The following is a 16,786-nucleotide window of genomic DNA, read 5'->3' as shown; positions in this document are numbered from 1 at the left end:
TTTGAAAAAATAAGATACTCACCATCTGTTCCAGCAAAGTCAAACATGTTTGGCTATACTGCGAGAATTTATGCTGCATCCATGGACAACCTTGGGTCACATCCAGCATAAGCACCAAAAAAGTACACACACCGAAGAACGCCTTCATTTTGATAATATTGAGTAAGCTTTGTAACCGGCACAGTTGCGTAGGCCTATTGAAAGAGTAGGCTATGCTTAGACAGACTACTTCAGGTTGTGTTCTACTGAATTGCACTGCCATGATCTGTGTTTGTGTTGGTATTTTATATGGAATATTTCGAATGTAAAACTGTAAACCGAATGTAAACCGATTCATAATCACTTTCTGGCCGCACCTTCACACAGGTGAGGAGCCGCCTCCGCACGGGCTTCCCCGCGCTGCTCGGTTTTTGGAACGTCAGTGTGTTCGCCCTCAATAATGGGATAGCCTGAATGCATGTAGGTTTATTGTATTGATGAACAACATTAATCATTTCAAACACGTAATCAATTAGGAAGTTAAATAAATGGATTTAGACTCACTCCTTTTGCCATCTTATGTGAGCTGATGATATAAGGCTACCAGCAACAATTATTTCGAACCATTTAGATACTTTTTGGCAGGCAGTCGCCATTACCATTTAAACTCACCAATAAGTATGCATAGGCCTACTATGCTTATTATCCGACTATTTACGTCGTTTAAGCCTATGTGCATAATGTTGGCTACTGTGCCAAATACCCTCTGAAATGACAGTAGGCTAATGCATGTTAGTTTGTAATTCAACATCGTATTCGGGGATGGTCTGATGGTTTGGTTGCATTTTACTTCGTAAAATTATTAGGAATTAATCGTGAAAGAGTTTAACCACAGGTCAGAACGGAGGAACTCCTTGGAGAAACCTCAATGCTATCTTATGACAGTTGTCAGACTAATGACGAATAGCATGCCATGTGCGCTTTCGATACGCTGCTTGCAATACAACACCGTGGGCCTATCAGTGGCGGCGAATCCAGGTGATGGGGCGTAGCCAAAAAGGGAGAAAAAGAAAGGTGACAAATCGCGGTATGGTATTTCACATTGGTCGTTATTTCAGTAGCGACAATATTTCAATTGCAGGGTAGGACACCTGCTACTGCACCATAACTAGACTGTACAAAGAAGATTATAACTCATATATTTGTAACATTCACCACCCATAAAACAGATTTGCTTGATGGTAGCCCTTGAACTTTCACTTTCATAGCACTACTTTAACAACCCAAACCTTCACATGAATTGACATGTTAGACACCTGTTACATTCTGAAGGGTTTTTATTATTATTATTATCATCATTATTATTATTATTATTATTTTAATATGGACGTTTTTATACAAACCAAACTATCTTTAAAGGTGTTATTGGAAATGTTGAAGAATAGCATGTAAAATACCAGTAGAATTGAGGGCTAACAAAAAAAAGGATAACAACAACAGTATGAAGTGTAAACCAGCTTTTATTTAAGCAAATACCTTGCTCTTCTGAGTATTTTACAGCATAAATATGCCATTCTACTATATATTTACAGTGGCAAATCTTTTCATTAACTCATAACTGGAATGTCTTTACATAATATTAATGCTTACAAATAACAGCTATATTCATAGTTTCTCTTCATTATAAATCTATATTCTGGTCTCACTGCATAGCAGAATGCAGCAAATTGTTACGGCTCTAAAATCTTGCGCCTCCATGTAAAAAAAGAAAATGGTGGCTTAAAATGGCGACTGGATAACTGTGCCTGTGGCGTTTGCCATTACAGGCAAGGCTATGGTAGTAGCAGCTCACTCTGTACACCTCTATGTTACAGTAAAAACACATTTTTCGGGAAGACCATTTTAAAAACCATCTAAAACATAAATAACTTGACAAGTTCCTAAATTATCGGCAGATGCAATGGACTATCTGTCATCCAGATGAAGTCTATAAACTATGAATGGGTCAACAATGTCAGACACAGATCACTAAACACCTGGAACTGCTGAAAGGAACCAATAACAGGGTGGACCTATTGTAAGAGGACACACATACACGAGTCAAGTTATTAGCTACAAGACAAACACAAACACATCAACTGCCTGAATGGACAACATGTGTACTTCATTGAGAGAGATTTGTGCTGACATTGGTATCATATGACTTTTGACCTTTGCTATGATGTTCAATGTTCTCAGTGAAGTCCCCTATTGACAAACTGAATGTGAACTCTCATACTAAACGTTGATGCCTTTAGATAGCTGAATGTTTTGTAAGCAATAATCCCCCTGGCAAAAATCTCTTCACATTAGGCCTCATTCAGTCCCAAATGTGGCGTGTATTGTGTGTCTGTTATGTGGCTGCTGCGTCACGTTTTATGTGTGCATTCATACCAGAAACGTCTCTGATGCGACGCTGCTGTAGCCAGTCAGCAGTATTAAAACATCTCTTCACCGTCTCTTTTGAATGGAAGCGCTTTCAACACACTTGAGTGTCGCGTGAAAAATAGGCGCCGGTCCTATTTCTAGCACGTACGCTTTTTCAACGCGGCTCGAGCCGCACCTGAGACGTTGGTGACACGCAGGCAGTGTGCACCCTCTCACCTGTTAACATGAGCTACAAAACGGACAGGTAACGCAGCTAACATGCAGCTGCCACGGATGTGGTCAGAATGAGGGCATAAAGAACAAGAAAAAAAAAATCTGCAAAGCCTTGTCGCCTTGTCAGTACACCCACTAGAGCTGAGAGTGGAGATGACAAGTCTAGGAGCTCATAGTTGACATTCTTAGAGAGAGCTCAGAGTTCGTACTGTAGCTATTAGCCCTGCCTTCCTTCTGGTTGCCCACAATGTGAGATTTGTGTTGTTTACGCTGTGTGAGTGTGATCGGTGGGTGTTATACATGCTCAATGGTGTTTTTTGCCCCCAATGGCACCTTCCAGGCAGCACAGCCTAAAAGGCACTACCTTTACCCTATTCCTAACCCCCTTAACCCTCATCCTACCCCTAACCTGAGGGGAGTAGTGCCTTGAAGGTAGTGCTGCCTGGAAGGCACCATTGAGGGCAAATATGGTGTTTTTTGCCCCCAATGGCACCTTCCAGGCAGCACAGCCTAAAAGGCACTACTTTTACCCTATTCCTAACCCTAACCCCTTCAACCCTCATCCTACCCCTAACCTGAGGGGAGTAGTGCCTTGAAGGTAGTGCTGCCTGGAAGGCACCATTGAGGGCAAATAATACCAAAGACCATATACATAGAGCTGACTGAATACAGTGAGGTGAAGGCCGAGGGAGGTGGGGGGGGATTGAGGATTGAGTGGCGGTGGCAAGGGTGGTCATCCTGAATAGAAGAGGGTGTCGAACTCGTTGAGGACAAACTCGACGATCTGGTTCTGGAACACCATGAACATGGTGATGTTGGCCGACTCCATCTCTGGCTTCAGGAGCGTGGGGCCGAAAACGATGGCCACGTTCTGCACTGACATGCGGTTCTCCTCGCCGTGCTCGATCACCCTGAGAGAGAGAGAGGGAGGAGGAAAGAGGGAGAGGAGGAGAGACAGAAACAGAAAGAAGACAAAGGACACAGAGACAAGAAAAAGGAAAGAAAGAAAGAGAAATAATGAGACATTGACAAGAGTAGAGACACGAAGACATACAAAAGTGAGAAGAGAGAAAAGAGAGAAAGATCAAGAGAGCAAAATGGCCGAAAATCATTATCATACTCAGAATAAAGAGACTCGCATGACCAGAGATGTTTGGACAAAACACCATGGTTATGATCAGAGGGGTTTTATACACTTGCATGGTTATAATCAGAGGTGCGTACTTGCGTAAATGCCTAAAAAGCATCTCCATGGTATCGTGGTTGGCAGGAGGGAGGGATCGGATCAGCTCACACATGTAGGACTTCTTCTCGTGGTAGTCTTGGATCTCTGCAGGAAACAAGAGTCAAGACACTGAACGCCAACTCTCAGTAGCCAAGTTCTTCCTTACGCATGCACACATTCACCTCAATGACTTTCTCATGTGTATTCGTCGTAACCAAAACCAAGTTAGGGAACAAATGGACAAAATATGGAGGATATTAAGGTTGCCGTTCACACTGGGTCCGTTCAACTGGGCCGTACCCGAGTGCGATTACTCACTCCTAGTTCTGACCCAGCTGGTCGCGGTTCACATTACATTTTTGTTTGCAGAACCAGGTCCGTCTATGTCATAAACACTAGCTTCTATTTACCAATATCGCTTGGCAACTGCCTTTTTTTTTAATTTCCTGGTTTTGGAACAGATACAAAAACAGGCACACAAACTGCATCGGAGTTCTAACAAATCGTATCCCTGACCACTGTTTTCTAATGGACCCGGGTACGCACCCGGATTCAGTAGACTATGTTCACAAACCAAACCGTAGCATGAACCACCAAACCATCGGTCCAAATGGACTTGGGTCTGGACCAAATGGTCCAGTCTCGTGTGAATGTTCCCTGAATAAGTTATGAATCATACGTTACTTCCATTACAGTCATTTCCTGGGTATTAGCTGCATTGTGTATAAGCTGCAGGATAGTTAATCAAGTTAAAAGAAACAAAACCATATTAATACCATATTAGCTGACCCTGTGTATTAACCTCATAGCTGAAAAAATGTTGCAAAATCAATGTATAAGCTGCGGCTAATAGTTGGGAAAATACGGTATATTCTTGTCTTATTTTTGATAAATAAACAAACATCCGAAGGGCAATAATCACGTAGGCCTACACAAAACACTGCTTCTATCAGACAACACTTTTCACACCTTTAGGGTTACGACTGTTTCAGTATCAAAACTAACACAGGTACCAGGTGTAGTATTTGCAAATTCAGCACACCGTGAGATAGAGATCAAAGGGACCATTTAGAGAGAGCTAAGTGGGAAACCTAGAGGAGCTAAAACGTGTGACTGCTTGCTACTACAACAGTGCAATCATCGGTTTAAAAAAGCCCTTAGAGCACTATGATTCACAGCGGTTATGGTCGGGAACAGGGCATTGTGTTGGGAGGTGTGAGAGCTCACGAGTAGGGGCCACGCCCACGAGTTGGGCCAGGTATCAGCCTGTCTGTGTGTGAAAGTGTCTCCACCTAGAATCTCATTCTTGTGGGTGTTTTAGGGGGTCAGAGAAGTGCTAAGAACTCATTTGAGTCATTCGATCTGAAAATAAAGATGACGCATATAGAACCCTGAATATCTTCTGATGTGTCGGCAAGCGGCCAAGACTCAAACTACTGATCTATATACTGTAATTGACAAGGAGCAAAAGCATGGTCTTTGAAAGGCATCCATATACCCTCCCAGACACACACACACACACACACACACACACACACACACAAACAAACATACACTGTGTCTCTTTCTAACACAAACACACACTGTATCTCTTGTTAACACAAACAAACAAGCACACACACACACACACACACACACACAGAATTGGAGGCTGTATCCACTCACTGATGCCAGCGATGAAGTTATTGAAGTGGCTGTATGGGAAGAGAGGCTCTTGTAGCTCCCTGAAGAAGAGCTTCAGTGCCCCCGTGACCACGTGAATGTCCCAGTGGCACTCCTCAAAGTCAATGTCCTCTGTCGACAGGGAAACACACACTTTTAGTCAGATTTCGCATCCACTCAAGTCTTCTCTTCATGTCAAATGTCAATGCTGAAGAGGCAACGACACAATGACAACACATCACACTTATGAAGCGCTTTTCAAGGCTCTCAAAGTTCTTCATAGTGAAGGGGGAACCTTACTAAGCACCAATAAGGCGTAGCACCCATCTGGGTGATACAAGGCAGCCTTTATGAGCCTCTCCCATTCACTTCCTGTCATTCTCCACTTTCCTGTCATTAAAAGCATTTGTTTTATGTCCCTCACTTGTTCTGACCATGTTGAACAGGCCCTGAATAAACGTCCTGAAGCTTTGTCCATCAGTAGAGTAGCCATAGCAGTAAGGTAATGTTACCGTGGTCGGCTTTGTAGCGCAGCTTCTGAATGGTGGCCAGGTTCCCGCTGACCCTGTAGATCCCATCCATCCCCAAACCTGTTTTCGAAAAAAAAAACAAAGAATAAGTGTGTGTGTGAGAGTATACAGTATGTGTGTGTATGTGTGTGTATACAGTAATTTAGCTGCATTGTGTATAAGCCGGAGGACAGTGTTTCATGCAAGTTAAAAAGAAACAAAACCCGATTAATACCATGTTAACTGCCTCTGTTTATTAACCTCATTGCTGAAGAAATTTTCGCAAAATGTGCGGCTAATAGTTGGGAAATGACATAATAGGTTTGGGTTGTGTTCACGTACCTCTCTCCTCCACAGTCCGTATGCACTTCTCCACAAAGCTGGGCACGGTGGACCTCTCCTGGTCGCACAGGGTAGCCAGGTGACAGCCGAACACGTTCTCTGGAGGACAACACAGTCAATCAAACGCAATCAAACTCAAAACCTCAAAGCATCAACATTAGCTCTCAACGATCACATTCATCTGAATCATCTGAACAGAGAAGAACTTGTTTTATTATCACTAAAAAATCATTGTCATAAAATCAACCCCAAAAACAACAGCTGGCATTTTCCCTAGACTTATGCAGGGCAGATTCATTCCTGACTCCTGTAGTTGTTTTGTAAACACAATGAAATAAATGATTATTAAAAAGAAACAATAACTCCAAAAGAACAGCTAACACTTCAATGCATTTGTCTGTGATCCTGCATGATTGGGTGTTGGTCTGTTCATCTAACCTGACTTTCGCCAGATCCTGTAGTTCGCTGTCTGCTTCACACAAGGATCTGGGACTTCTCAATAGGAGATGTATTTATGAAGGCGGGTCGTTGTAAAACATCCTCGCATGTGATTTGATAAACCACTTGCCTGTTATCTTGAGTGACGTGCTAGGCTTCTTCAAGCTCTTGCCAAACTCGGTCGGAAGAAGAGTAAAAACATCCTTGCCACCAATAAATGTCTTCAAAACTATTCTCTGTTAATCTTTTAAAGAATGAATACTCGATAGATTCGACAAAACGGTTGAAATAGCAGAATCAATGTCAGCACAAGACTCCTCGCTGCGTGCCGCCATTGTTATTTGAATCAAACACTCGCTTCGGCGCTCCTGATTGGTTGCTCATTTTTTGATCACTGGCAGGGGTTTGGATTGCCCTCGCGTCCAGACCCTTGTGTGTAGCTCAGCCTCTGGTGGAGCATGGCGGAACTACAAGGGTCTGGCGAGAGTCAGGCTACTGTTCATCAGCTCTAAGGCTACAACTAGGGTTAAACTCTACAAAATAATTCACACATTTGTTCCTTAGTTCCCAGGATGTTTCTGCCTAGGTTGACATTTGTCTGTCAAGTAAGTTATGATAATAAAAACAGCACTCTTCATAACTTGAAAGTTATGTGTGTTAGCACATTTCAAGCAATTTCCCCATGGGGATCAGTAAGGCAAATCAAATCAATCAATCAATCAAACAATCAATCAGTCAGAAGATGACATGCTGCTGCACAATTTCCACATTATAATCAATAATCAATCAATCAATGAATCAATCAACTGACAAATCAATCAATCAACCAAGCAACCAATCAATCACCCAATCAATCAATCAATCAATCAATCAATCAATCAACCAACCAATCAATGTACCTAGGAACTAATCAGTCAATCAACCAATCAACCTATCAATCAGTCAGTCACTCACTCAATCAATCAATCAATCAAACAATCAATCAGTCAGAAGATGACATGCTGCTGCAACATTGCAATTTCCGCATTAGAATCAATAAATCAATGAATCAATCAACTAACAAATCAATCAATCAACCAAGCAACCAATCAATCACCCAATCAATCAATCAATCAACCAACCAATCAATGTACCTAGGAACTAATCAGTCAATCAACCAATCAACCTATCAATCAGTCAGTCACTCAATCAATCAAACAATCAATCAATCAGTCAATTAACCGCTGCCATTTTTTGGGTTAACCTGAGGAGGGCGCTCTCTACCCACCTCGGATGTAGCCCTTCTCCTTGACTGACTGTAGTGTGGGCCTTTTGAGGAGAAACTTGCGCAGTTTGGTGCGGACCTTCTTCTGGTCCGCCTCCGAGGTGGAGCTGGTGGAGCTGGTGGAATTCTGCTTGGAACCTGAGAGAGACAACAAGAGAGGGTTGCCAGAATCCCAACACCACACAGTTAATCACCACTGCTTCCTGTCTGGGGCCGGGGGATGACTGACTGACTGACTGACTGACTGACACAGAGGTCTGCAAAGATCACGAAGGTCTTAAAACATGACTCGTTGGTAAATCATCCATCGCACAGACTGATTTTATATTGCACTGTACATAGATATGTCTCACTGTAGCCTTGCCAATGGTTTCAATTAGTAGGCCTAGGCTAGTTGTGTCAATAGAATGCGGTACTTTTTAATATGTCAGATGGTGGGGGTACGCGAGCCGAGTCAGGATGTAGAAGGTGGTATGCAGGAAACAAAGTTTGAGAACCGCTGAACTAGGTCATTGGTCACTAAATAGATGCATCTGTGTAGAACTAAGCTATAGGTTGTGTTGGTAGTGTGAGGTAGTGTGTGTGTGTGTGTGTGTGTGTGTGTGTGTGTGTGTGTGTGTGTGTGTGTGTGTGTGTGTGTGTGTGTGTGTGTGTGTGTGTGTGTGTGTGTGAGAGAGAGAGAGAGAGAGAGAGAGAGAGAGAGAGAGAGAGAGAGAGAGAGAGAGAGAGAGAGAGAAAGCACCTCCTAACATGGCTGGGGGTGGTTTGAAAATGAAGTGATTACACAGAACCTGCTACACTTATATTGACCACTAGGTGGCAGGCCAGTCCACTGTAACACTAACCGACACGTTTCTTTTCCTGGCCACTGAGTGGCCGGTCATCAACACCTGGCATTTTCTCATACACATCGTCCTCTTCCTCTGAGTGATGCTGTTGCTGATCCTGTTCCTACACACACACACACACACACACACACACACACACACACACACACACACACACACACACACACACACACACACACACACACACACACACACACACACACACACACACACACACACACACACACACACACACACACACACACACACACACACACACACACACACACACACACACACACACACACACACACACAGGGAAATACAGAGACATCTAAATTTTACATGAGGAGAACAGGAAGCATCTTATGGCCGCTAATGACAGGAAGCATCTTATGGCCGCTAATGACAGAAACTTTGAAGAGTTACTATTGGCCGCTCATTTTCATGCACTTGGCATACTGATGGCCAAATGACACCTCATGTCAGCTCATGCAAAGGTTCATAAAACTGTTTGTGACATTTGTGTGGCACAGACTGGAGTGTCACTGTTTCCATAGCAAATACCAAATACGCTCTTCATGGTGGCCGTCATCTCCTCCAGCTATTTGAAACCTTTTCCTAGTTGCACTGTCCAAACACTGGCTTTAGCCTGCCCGCTCAGACAGGAGCCGACTGGGCCATTCTAGAGCTATTCTAAGGCCAGATCACGTTTATATTAAGGCCAAATCAGGGCTATACTCAGGTCAAATCAGGGCCAGATCAGGTCTATACTCAGACCAAGTCAGGTCCAGATCAGGGCTATACTCAATTAAGGCTACTGGAAAATTACTACACTAAGGTCAAGTCCAGGCTAGATCAGTACTACAGTAAGGCCAGACCAGGGCTATACTCAGGCCAAATCAGGGATATCAGATCAGAGCTATTCTTAGGCCAAATCAGGGATATCAGATCAGGGCTATTCTCAGGCCAAATCAGGGATATCAGATCAGGGCTATTCTCAGGCCAAATCAGGGATATCAGATATGGGCTATTCTCAGGCCAAATCAGGGATATCAGATACGGGCTATACTCAGGCCAAATTAAGCCTATGCTAAGGTCAAGTCAGCGCTATAACAATGCAGTCCATTCAACGGCCATCAGTTTGGCTCAAATGTTCTCCTTTGTCGATATGAGTTAATGAACCTATGGTGTTATCCATGTTCAATAGCTTATGTTTCTCCTTTAGAGGGCCTATTTGGAAGAAAGATCCAGATCCTTTATTTAGTCCCAGTCTGTCCCTGGTCCCCTGCTACATCCCCTAACAGTGTTCTCCACTGCTCGAGAGACTCACCAGTTGCCGGACGGTGTCATGGATGACCTTGTGCCAGTCGTTGATGATGCTCTCTGTGTCGTACTGGATCAGGTACTCTGAGCCGTTCTGACTCTTTAGCTACAAAAGGAACAAAAGAGTCATAAGCAAAAGAGTCATACATAAAAGAGTCGCGGACAGAATAGAATAGAATAGAAAAGAATAGAATAGAATATACTTTTTTGATCCCGTGAGGGAAATTCAGTTCTCTGCATTTAACCAAATTTAACCGAATTAGTGAACACACAGTGAGGTGAATCACACAACCCAGAGCAGTGAGCTGCCTGAAGGGTTGGTGCCTTGCTCAAGGGCACTTCAGCCGTGGACTGATCGGGGATCGAACCGGCAACCCTCAGGTTACAAGCCCGAAGCCCTAACCAGTAGGCCACGGCTGCCCTAAGAGTCATTAACATACAGTACGTTAGCATGGCTACAATAGCTACAGTATCACTGAATCGTCGCTCCTTTTAAAACAAAGACAGCCTGGAATTGAGTGAGATATGAGTTGAGGGGGGGGGGGATACCTCTAGAACATTCTTCTTGCTGGATTTATCCTTCGAAGCCCAGCCAATCGAAGCCCCTCTCAGGTCCACGGTGAATTCTGTGAGGATCTGATTGCTCTTCGTCTGTGTAGAACGGGAACACGGGGTTGATCTCTTTGCGGATGAGTAGGCAAATTTGTGCAAATGACATCAAACATGTCAAAGGATCCGCTAAAGGTCTGACACCCAAAGGCCAACCAAATTCCTAGCAAAATGTCCGTATGTGTAAGGGAGTGATTGTTTTCCAGAGTCTCTACCGGACATTTAATCTCACATCTGACATTTCATTGTAAATCTTTCAATGCCGGTGCACAGAAAGGTTACTCTGTTCCCACAGGCAATGGTGTTGGTGTCGCTGTAGTCTCGAGAGCTTTGGCTGTGTGTCTGTGTGTGAGGCAGGTTCTGACTCCGACTCTTATCTCAGTCCAGCCCCTGGCAAACATCTTATGTAAACTAAACCCAAAACCCCCGTCCTCTCTCTCCTTAGCAACACACGTACGTATCTTAACCCTCAAAACGAAGTCATGAAATCCCATATCACACCAAGCAGTGCCAATGTTCAGATATCCTAATTATAACCATAATGAAGCAAGCATAGAGAGGAAAAATGGTCTAAAACGAATGGTCTAAAACGTTATCTAAACATTCTTGTGTCTGGTGCTAAAACAGTCAAGGCTGCCATAGTTCTGAGTCATCAAGTCATTTATAGAGAATTAGAGAAATCAATATGAAGATATGGTCTCTGTCACCACAGTTACTGAGATAGTGTTATCGGAGTGAGGAGACTCATGTGAGGGTTCTAGGAACTGGAGTGTTAGAATACTCTGTGCACTTGCGGTTCTTACAGAGGTACTGCCGGGGGCAGACTTTGGGTCTTTGTGAAACGTTAGAACTCCTCCATGTAGAACCGTCCATGATTGAGCCCAGTTCTTCCTGTGAACATGAGAGAAGGAGAGAGAGAGAGATAGAAAGAGAGAGAGAGAGAGAGAGAGAGAGAGAGAGAGAGAGAGAGAGAGAGAGAGAGAGAGAGAGAGAGAGAGAGAGAGAGAGAGAGAGAGAGAGAAGGGGAGGGAACATAGTGAGGGCCCACACCATGCAACAGCACACCTTCTGGCAGGAACAGTCTCGAGGGAATGGTCGGCATGGGAACAATTCATTACCTGACTTTTTTGCCGTTCTCCGACACCTTTGTTTTGTTCAGGATGCCGGCTTTCTCTAAGCTCGGTAACTGAGGAGAGAGAAAGAGAGAGAGAGAGAGTGAGAGAGAGAGAGACAAGGAGGGATGGCAATCAATAACTTCACAAGACAAGTTGAGACAGCGAGTGAAGGAAGAAAAAAGAAGCTACCATGAATCGGTCAGGTTTATGATTTGATAGTGCGTTAGTGTGTGTATGCTATATAGAAGCTGGAGCTGCTGTTTGCTGTAGGTGTGTGTGTGTGTGTGTGTGTGTGTGTGTGTGTGTGTGTGTGTATGCGTTCGTGCACACGTGTGCGAGAGAGTATGTAGGTGTTTGTGGCTGAGGGTATGGGTGTGTGAGGTTTCAGCAGATAAAATGAGAAGTGGTAAGATTTGTTATGATTATAAATAGGTACTCAGAACCGTTTCTCCCCCTCAAAAGGCCACTATAGGTCACCAGAACCCCACTATACTATAACTCACTGCCCTCACTAGACAGTAGATTCACACTGTGTGCAATGTGACCCAGTGTGCAGTGAGGACTACATCAAACCAAACCAATCCAATTACTCCAATTACTACTCCAACCCACACCTCTACCTTAATATCCATCTACACCACCACCACCACAACAGCCACCATCATTCCCTCTAAACACACACAGACTCACACAAAACACACACATACAGTAATTTCCTGAGTATTAGTCGCATCATGTAAACCGTGTTTTGTGAGAATTAAAAAAGACAGAACTGCACCAGTGTATTAAACGTCAGTGCTTTAAATCAGAGGACAAGAGAAATAAGACGAATTGCCATGTATAACCCGCCTCCATGTATTTTGACAATTCTACAAAATCAATGTAGAAACCTCTGTTAATAGGCAGGAAATTACGGAACACACACACACACACACACACAAACACACTGACTCTAAAACAAAGCTAATGAACACCCACAACAGGTTGCAAACTTTCTGTGCTGTCGTAAGCCAAACTCTTCTCCTGCTTGGAGTCCGCCTTTGGGAAAGAAAGCCATGGATACGCACACATAAAACATGATATTAACATGATAACACACACAATATGAACACATCAAAGAGATCAAATGCACACAGACACACCCACACCACGCATAAACACCCACACCCACACACACACACTTAAACCATACTATTTTCCTTCCCGTTTCTGATGCAAAAACATGATAAACAACCCAAAGGATTAGCAGAGAAAGACACCATTCCCAGTCAGCCAATACAAAGCCCAGTGTGTAAGTCCTACACTGTAAAAAAAAACTCTCTGAGTTTACTTAAAAAAAAAAGTCAACACATTTCACTAGCTTTTTTGAGTAATTTCAACTTGATAGTGAATAACTCAAAATTTCAAGTTGAATCAACTAATGCTCCCAACTTGAAATATCTAGTCATGCCAACTTAGTATTGTAAGTAAGGTGGACTTACAGTAGGTTGGCAACTCAAAAATTCAAGTTCAATCAAGCGCTTTTAACTTAAAATATCTAGTAATTCCAACTCAGTATTCTAAGTAAGGTGGACTTACAGTACGTTGGCAACTCAAAAATTCAAGTTGAATCAAGTACTTTTAACTTGAAATATCTAGTAATGCCAACTCAGTATTGTAAGTAAGGTGAATTTACAGTAGGTTAACAACTCGAAAATTCAAGTTGAATCAAGTGCTTCCAACAAGTCAACACATTTCACTAGCTTTTTTGAGTAAGTTCAACTTGAAATATCTATTAATGCCAACTAATATATTGACTCTAACCAAAAACAAGTCTAAATAAATAAGTCAACAATCCAAATTGATCAAACAACGTTTTTTTATTTAATTTTCTCCAAAAACCCAGTCAACCAAGTCTGTTAAACAAGTGTAGATAAACTGTGTGTGTGTGTGTGTGTGCGCGCTAACAGGCTGACTACAAGCCAACAGTCTGTGCAATATCATGTCAGAGGCATCCAGTACAACCACTGAGCATGACAGTCAGAACACACACACTGAGCATACCACTCAGAGCGCATCCATACACACAAGCACTCGCACACACGCACGCACACGCACACGCACGTATGTGTGCAGCTGGAATATCCTTAATGTCTTGTAGAGCAGCAGTCTCTTAGAGTATGATGGCAATATTGGTGATAGTCATGGTGAGGTCGTCTTCCGTCTTCCATGTAATCCTCCACAGCATCTGTGCCCTTGGTGGAAAAGCACAGAAATATATCACTAAATTTACATAGAAACTAGACCAGGACAGAAAATGTAAAGAGAAGGGAAATAATGCCAGTGCAAAAGACGTCTTCGCACAGTGTGCTGTGTCAAAAAATAAGTATACATAGTATACTGTAAGTCTATACTGTGTACAGACCTGCCAACCTTGAAAGAATTTTATGAGTACTAACCCCCCCCCCCGGACGACGACGACGACCAAATTTCGGACCGCCGGATCCTCCAACTTACATTCTGTGTGTGTATACAGTATGTATATGTGTGTGTGTGTGTGTGTGTGTGTGTGTGTGTGTGTGTGTGTCTGTGTCTGTGGGGGTGGGTGGGTGGAGGGGTGCATATTAATTAAAGAATATCATACAAATTACTAAAGGCTACTCTTCACCATAAAATATAATTTGGGTGTGTGCAATCTACAAAAGTCTCTTTTTTTTATTATTTGAACATGGTTCAGGCCTTAAAACAAAGACAATATCTGAGCCTGAATTATCAGGCTTTTGAAGAGGTCATAGGCCTTATGGAAACCTATTAGCATATCCTACGTATGAAAAGATAGGCTATTGGAACAAATCAGAATATAAACTAGCCTACATTAAGCTTGCATTTGTAAAGTTGATCTGAAATGTTTAACCTGCAGCCTAAGCTACTTGAAGATTATTTTGCTTAACTAACAATGTTGTGAAAACAGTATTCATTCACATTGCATGTTAAACTGTGCCCTGTAGGAAGGAATAGGCTATTCCAGATGAATAGAACGTTTCTTTGAAAGATTTCAGCATGCCAATCATCAATGCTTTTGTAGAATGGCACATGCCAGTTAAGGAGCAATTCATCTTTTATTTACATAGCCTTTGATATACTGATGAAGTTCTCTGTTAAAGTTGTCTGAATTCGCTCCACCGTTTACACCATAAATTGTTCAAAATGAATGAATTCTTCATCACAGAATCTCGTTGTAGCCTATGCTACGTCTATTGTTACATAACTCAAGACGGCAACATAAGGTTAGCGGTCTTGTAGTGATAACGTTTGCAATATTAAAAGAAAACACGCTGCTACACTGCTGTACTAATTCACTCGTTTTGAATACAGTAATTGTCAAAGTTTAACTATACCAGCTGTGACACCCCTGTCCTCTGACGCACCTGCGCTTGCACACACTTTCACTTTAGAATGGCGTGACTGAGGGATGAGAACCGCGAACACAAGTTAGGTCTATGCCGCGAACACAAGTTGAAAAAATAAAAGCGTGTTTGTTTATTTTCGGAATAGACGCATATTTTCCCTTTGGGATCTGCAATAGCACGGTCTCTACCGAAATTAATTGACTACTTAGTTGTACTAAGACCTTGTGAATTATATCTATGGCTGTGGCTCTGTAGCGCAGAATCAACTTCACTGACAACTTCACTGACACTAGCTACGTTTACATGCAACCATCGGAATGAACAATCGGATCGGTCAATCGGATCGGTGGATGTTTACATGGCAAGGAGTATTTTGGATGCGCGCGTTTACATGTCAGCTTCACGCGCATATAGCTGCTTGCAGTTTTGCTCCCCCGAGATGGACGAGAGCTTATAGCCTATGACGTTTGAGGCGTGAGATATTCCCTACTTCCAATCCTCTGCCTCTGCTTTCTTCTGTTCAAAAGCAACATCAGTAGGCCTAGAGTTTAGTTTCTTTTCCTTATAATTAGAATGACTAAAACGACGAAAATATAAACAAAAATTGCGTCCTCCTAACACACTCACTGACACTGGCCGCTTTCATACTGCACAGCAAGTCGGTCAGCAAATGCTAACTTCATGCACGGTCATACAGAAGTATTCCAAAGCCAAAAATATAGCTGATTATCCTGTAATCTGACGGGTAAGCAAACCATCAAAACGTCTGACTGAACAGCTAGTTGTTTTGCGCCTCAGATGTTGTTTAACAAGTCCCAGCAACACAAACTCAAACTTGTACGGAAATGCATTCAATCAATAGGTCCTTGCCGTCTACCTAGCTTCCACACTGTTCTTTCAGACATCGCAAACAGTAACTGTCTCCACTGTAATAGCCGTTTAGCCTCCGAAACATAGCCTACCTTTTAACATTTGGCTTTCAGAAAACGAGACTTCATCACTGCATTTCAGTCGTTGCTTTTACCAAAGCCTACAGCTGCCAGCGTATCCAACTGCCTGCAGCCTATAGGCTACTTCCTAAACTTCAAAGATGCTGTCAGATTTTGTTGGTGTTTTGAAAGTGTCACGAAACTAAATAGCCTATTCTTCCGATGCCATGTTATCCGTCACTGTTCAACCCATAGACCTAAAAGAAACATATGGTTCAACCTCACGCCCAGTGCTTATGTTTACATCTACACCAAAGATCTTTCATTACTATCTTTAACCCTCTCTGCCTACACCGTGGTGGCTTTTATGATAAGAGAAATATTGCGCCTCCTTTTCTGAACATGCGCAGAAGGGAAGAGTAGCAGAGAACGATCCGATCCAGTGTATACATGACAACTATTTTACTACCGGACGTGACCGTTCCACCTCTTTCAATCCGATCCAAATTTCAATCCGATCGGCGATTTTCAT

The 16,786-nt window shown here is 42.8% G+C and overlaps 1 protein-coding gene across 7 annotated transcripts in view; it reads right to left on the bottom strand.

The window, feature by feature from the left end:
- Positions 1-1,481: 1,481 nt before the first annotated feature.
- The window catches only part of arhgap27 (Rho GTPase activating protein 27), a 50,929-nt gene continuing 35,624 nt past the window's right edge, over positions 1,482-16,786 (bottom strand). For 5 of the 7 annotated variants that reach the window (XM_062525930.1, XM_062525927.1, XM_062525931.1 and 2 more), the window contains 12 exons: positions 12,915-12,974; positions 11,940-12,007; positions 11,625-11,712; positions 10,762-10,863; positions 10,220-10,318; positions 8,905-9,010; positions 8,063-8,197; positions 6,358-6,456; positions 6,019-6,096; positions 5,510-5,638; positions 3,844-3,949; positions 1,482-3,530 (listed from right to left, as the gene is read on the bottom strand). In XM_062525930.1, the coding sequence (XP_062381914.1) occupies positions 3,353-3,530; positions 3,844-3,949; positions 5,510-5,638; positions 6,019-6,096; positions 6,358-6,456; positions 8,063-8,197; positions 8,905-9,010; positions 10,220-10,318; positions 10,762-10,863; positions 11,625-11,712; positions 11,940-12,007; positions 12,915-12,974 (1,248 nt within the window). In that variant the 3' untranslated portion in view covers positions 1,482-3,352. The remainder of the gene's footprint in view (positions 3,531-3,843; positions 3,950-5,509; positions 5,639-6,018; positions 6,097-6,357; positions 6,457-8,062; positions 8,198-8,904; positions 9,011-10,219; positions 10,319-10,761; positions 10,864-11,624; positions 11,713-11,939; positions 12,008-12,914; positions 12,975-16,786) is intronic. The other 2 variants (XM_062525932.1, XM_062525933.1) reach the window with 1 other exon arrangement.

This window comes from Sardina pilchardus, chromosome 22 (genome assembly GCF_963854185.1).
Source record: "Sardina pilchardus chromosome 22, fSarPil1.1, whole genome shotgun sequence".
In the NCBI taxonomy this organism is placed as follows: domain Eukaryota; kingdom Metazoa; phylum Chordata; class Actinopteri; order Clupeiformes; family Clupeidae; genus Sardina; species Sardina pilchardus.
This window is presented reverse-complemented; position numbering and strand designations above follow the sequence as displayed.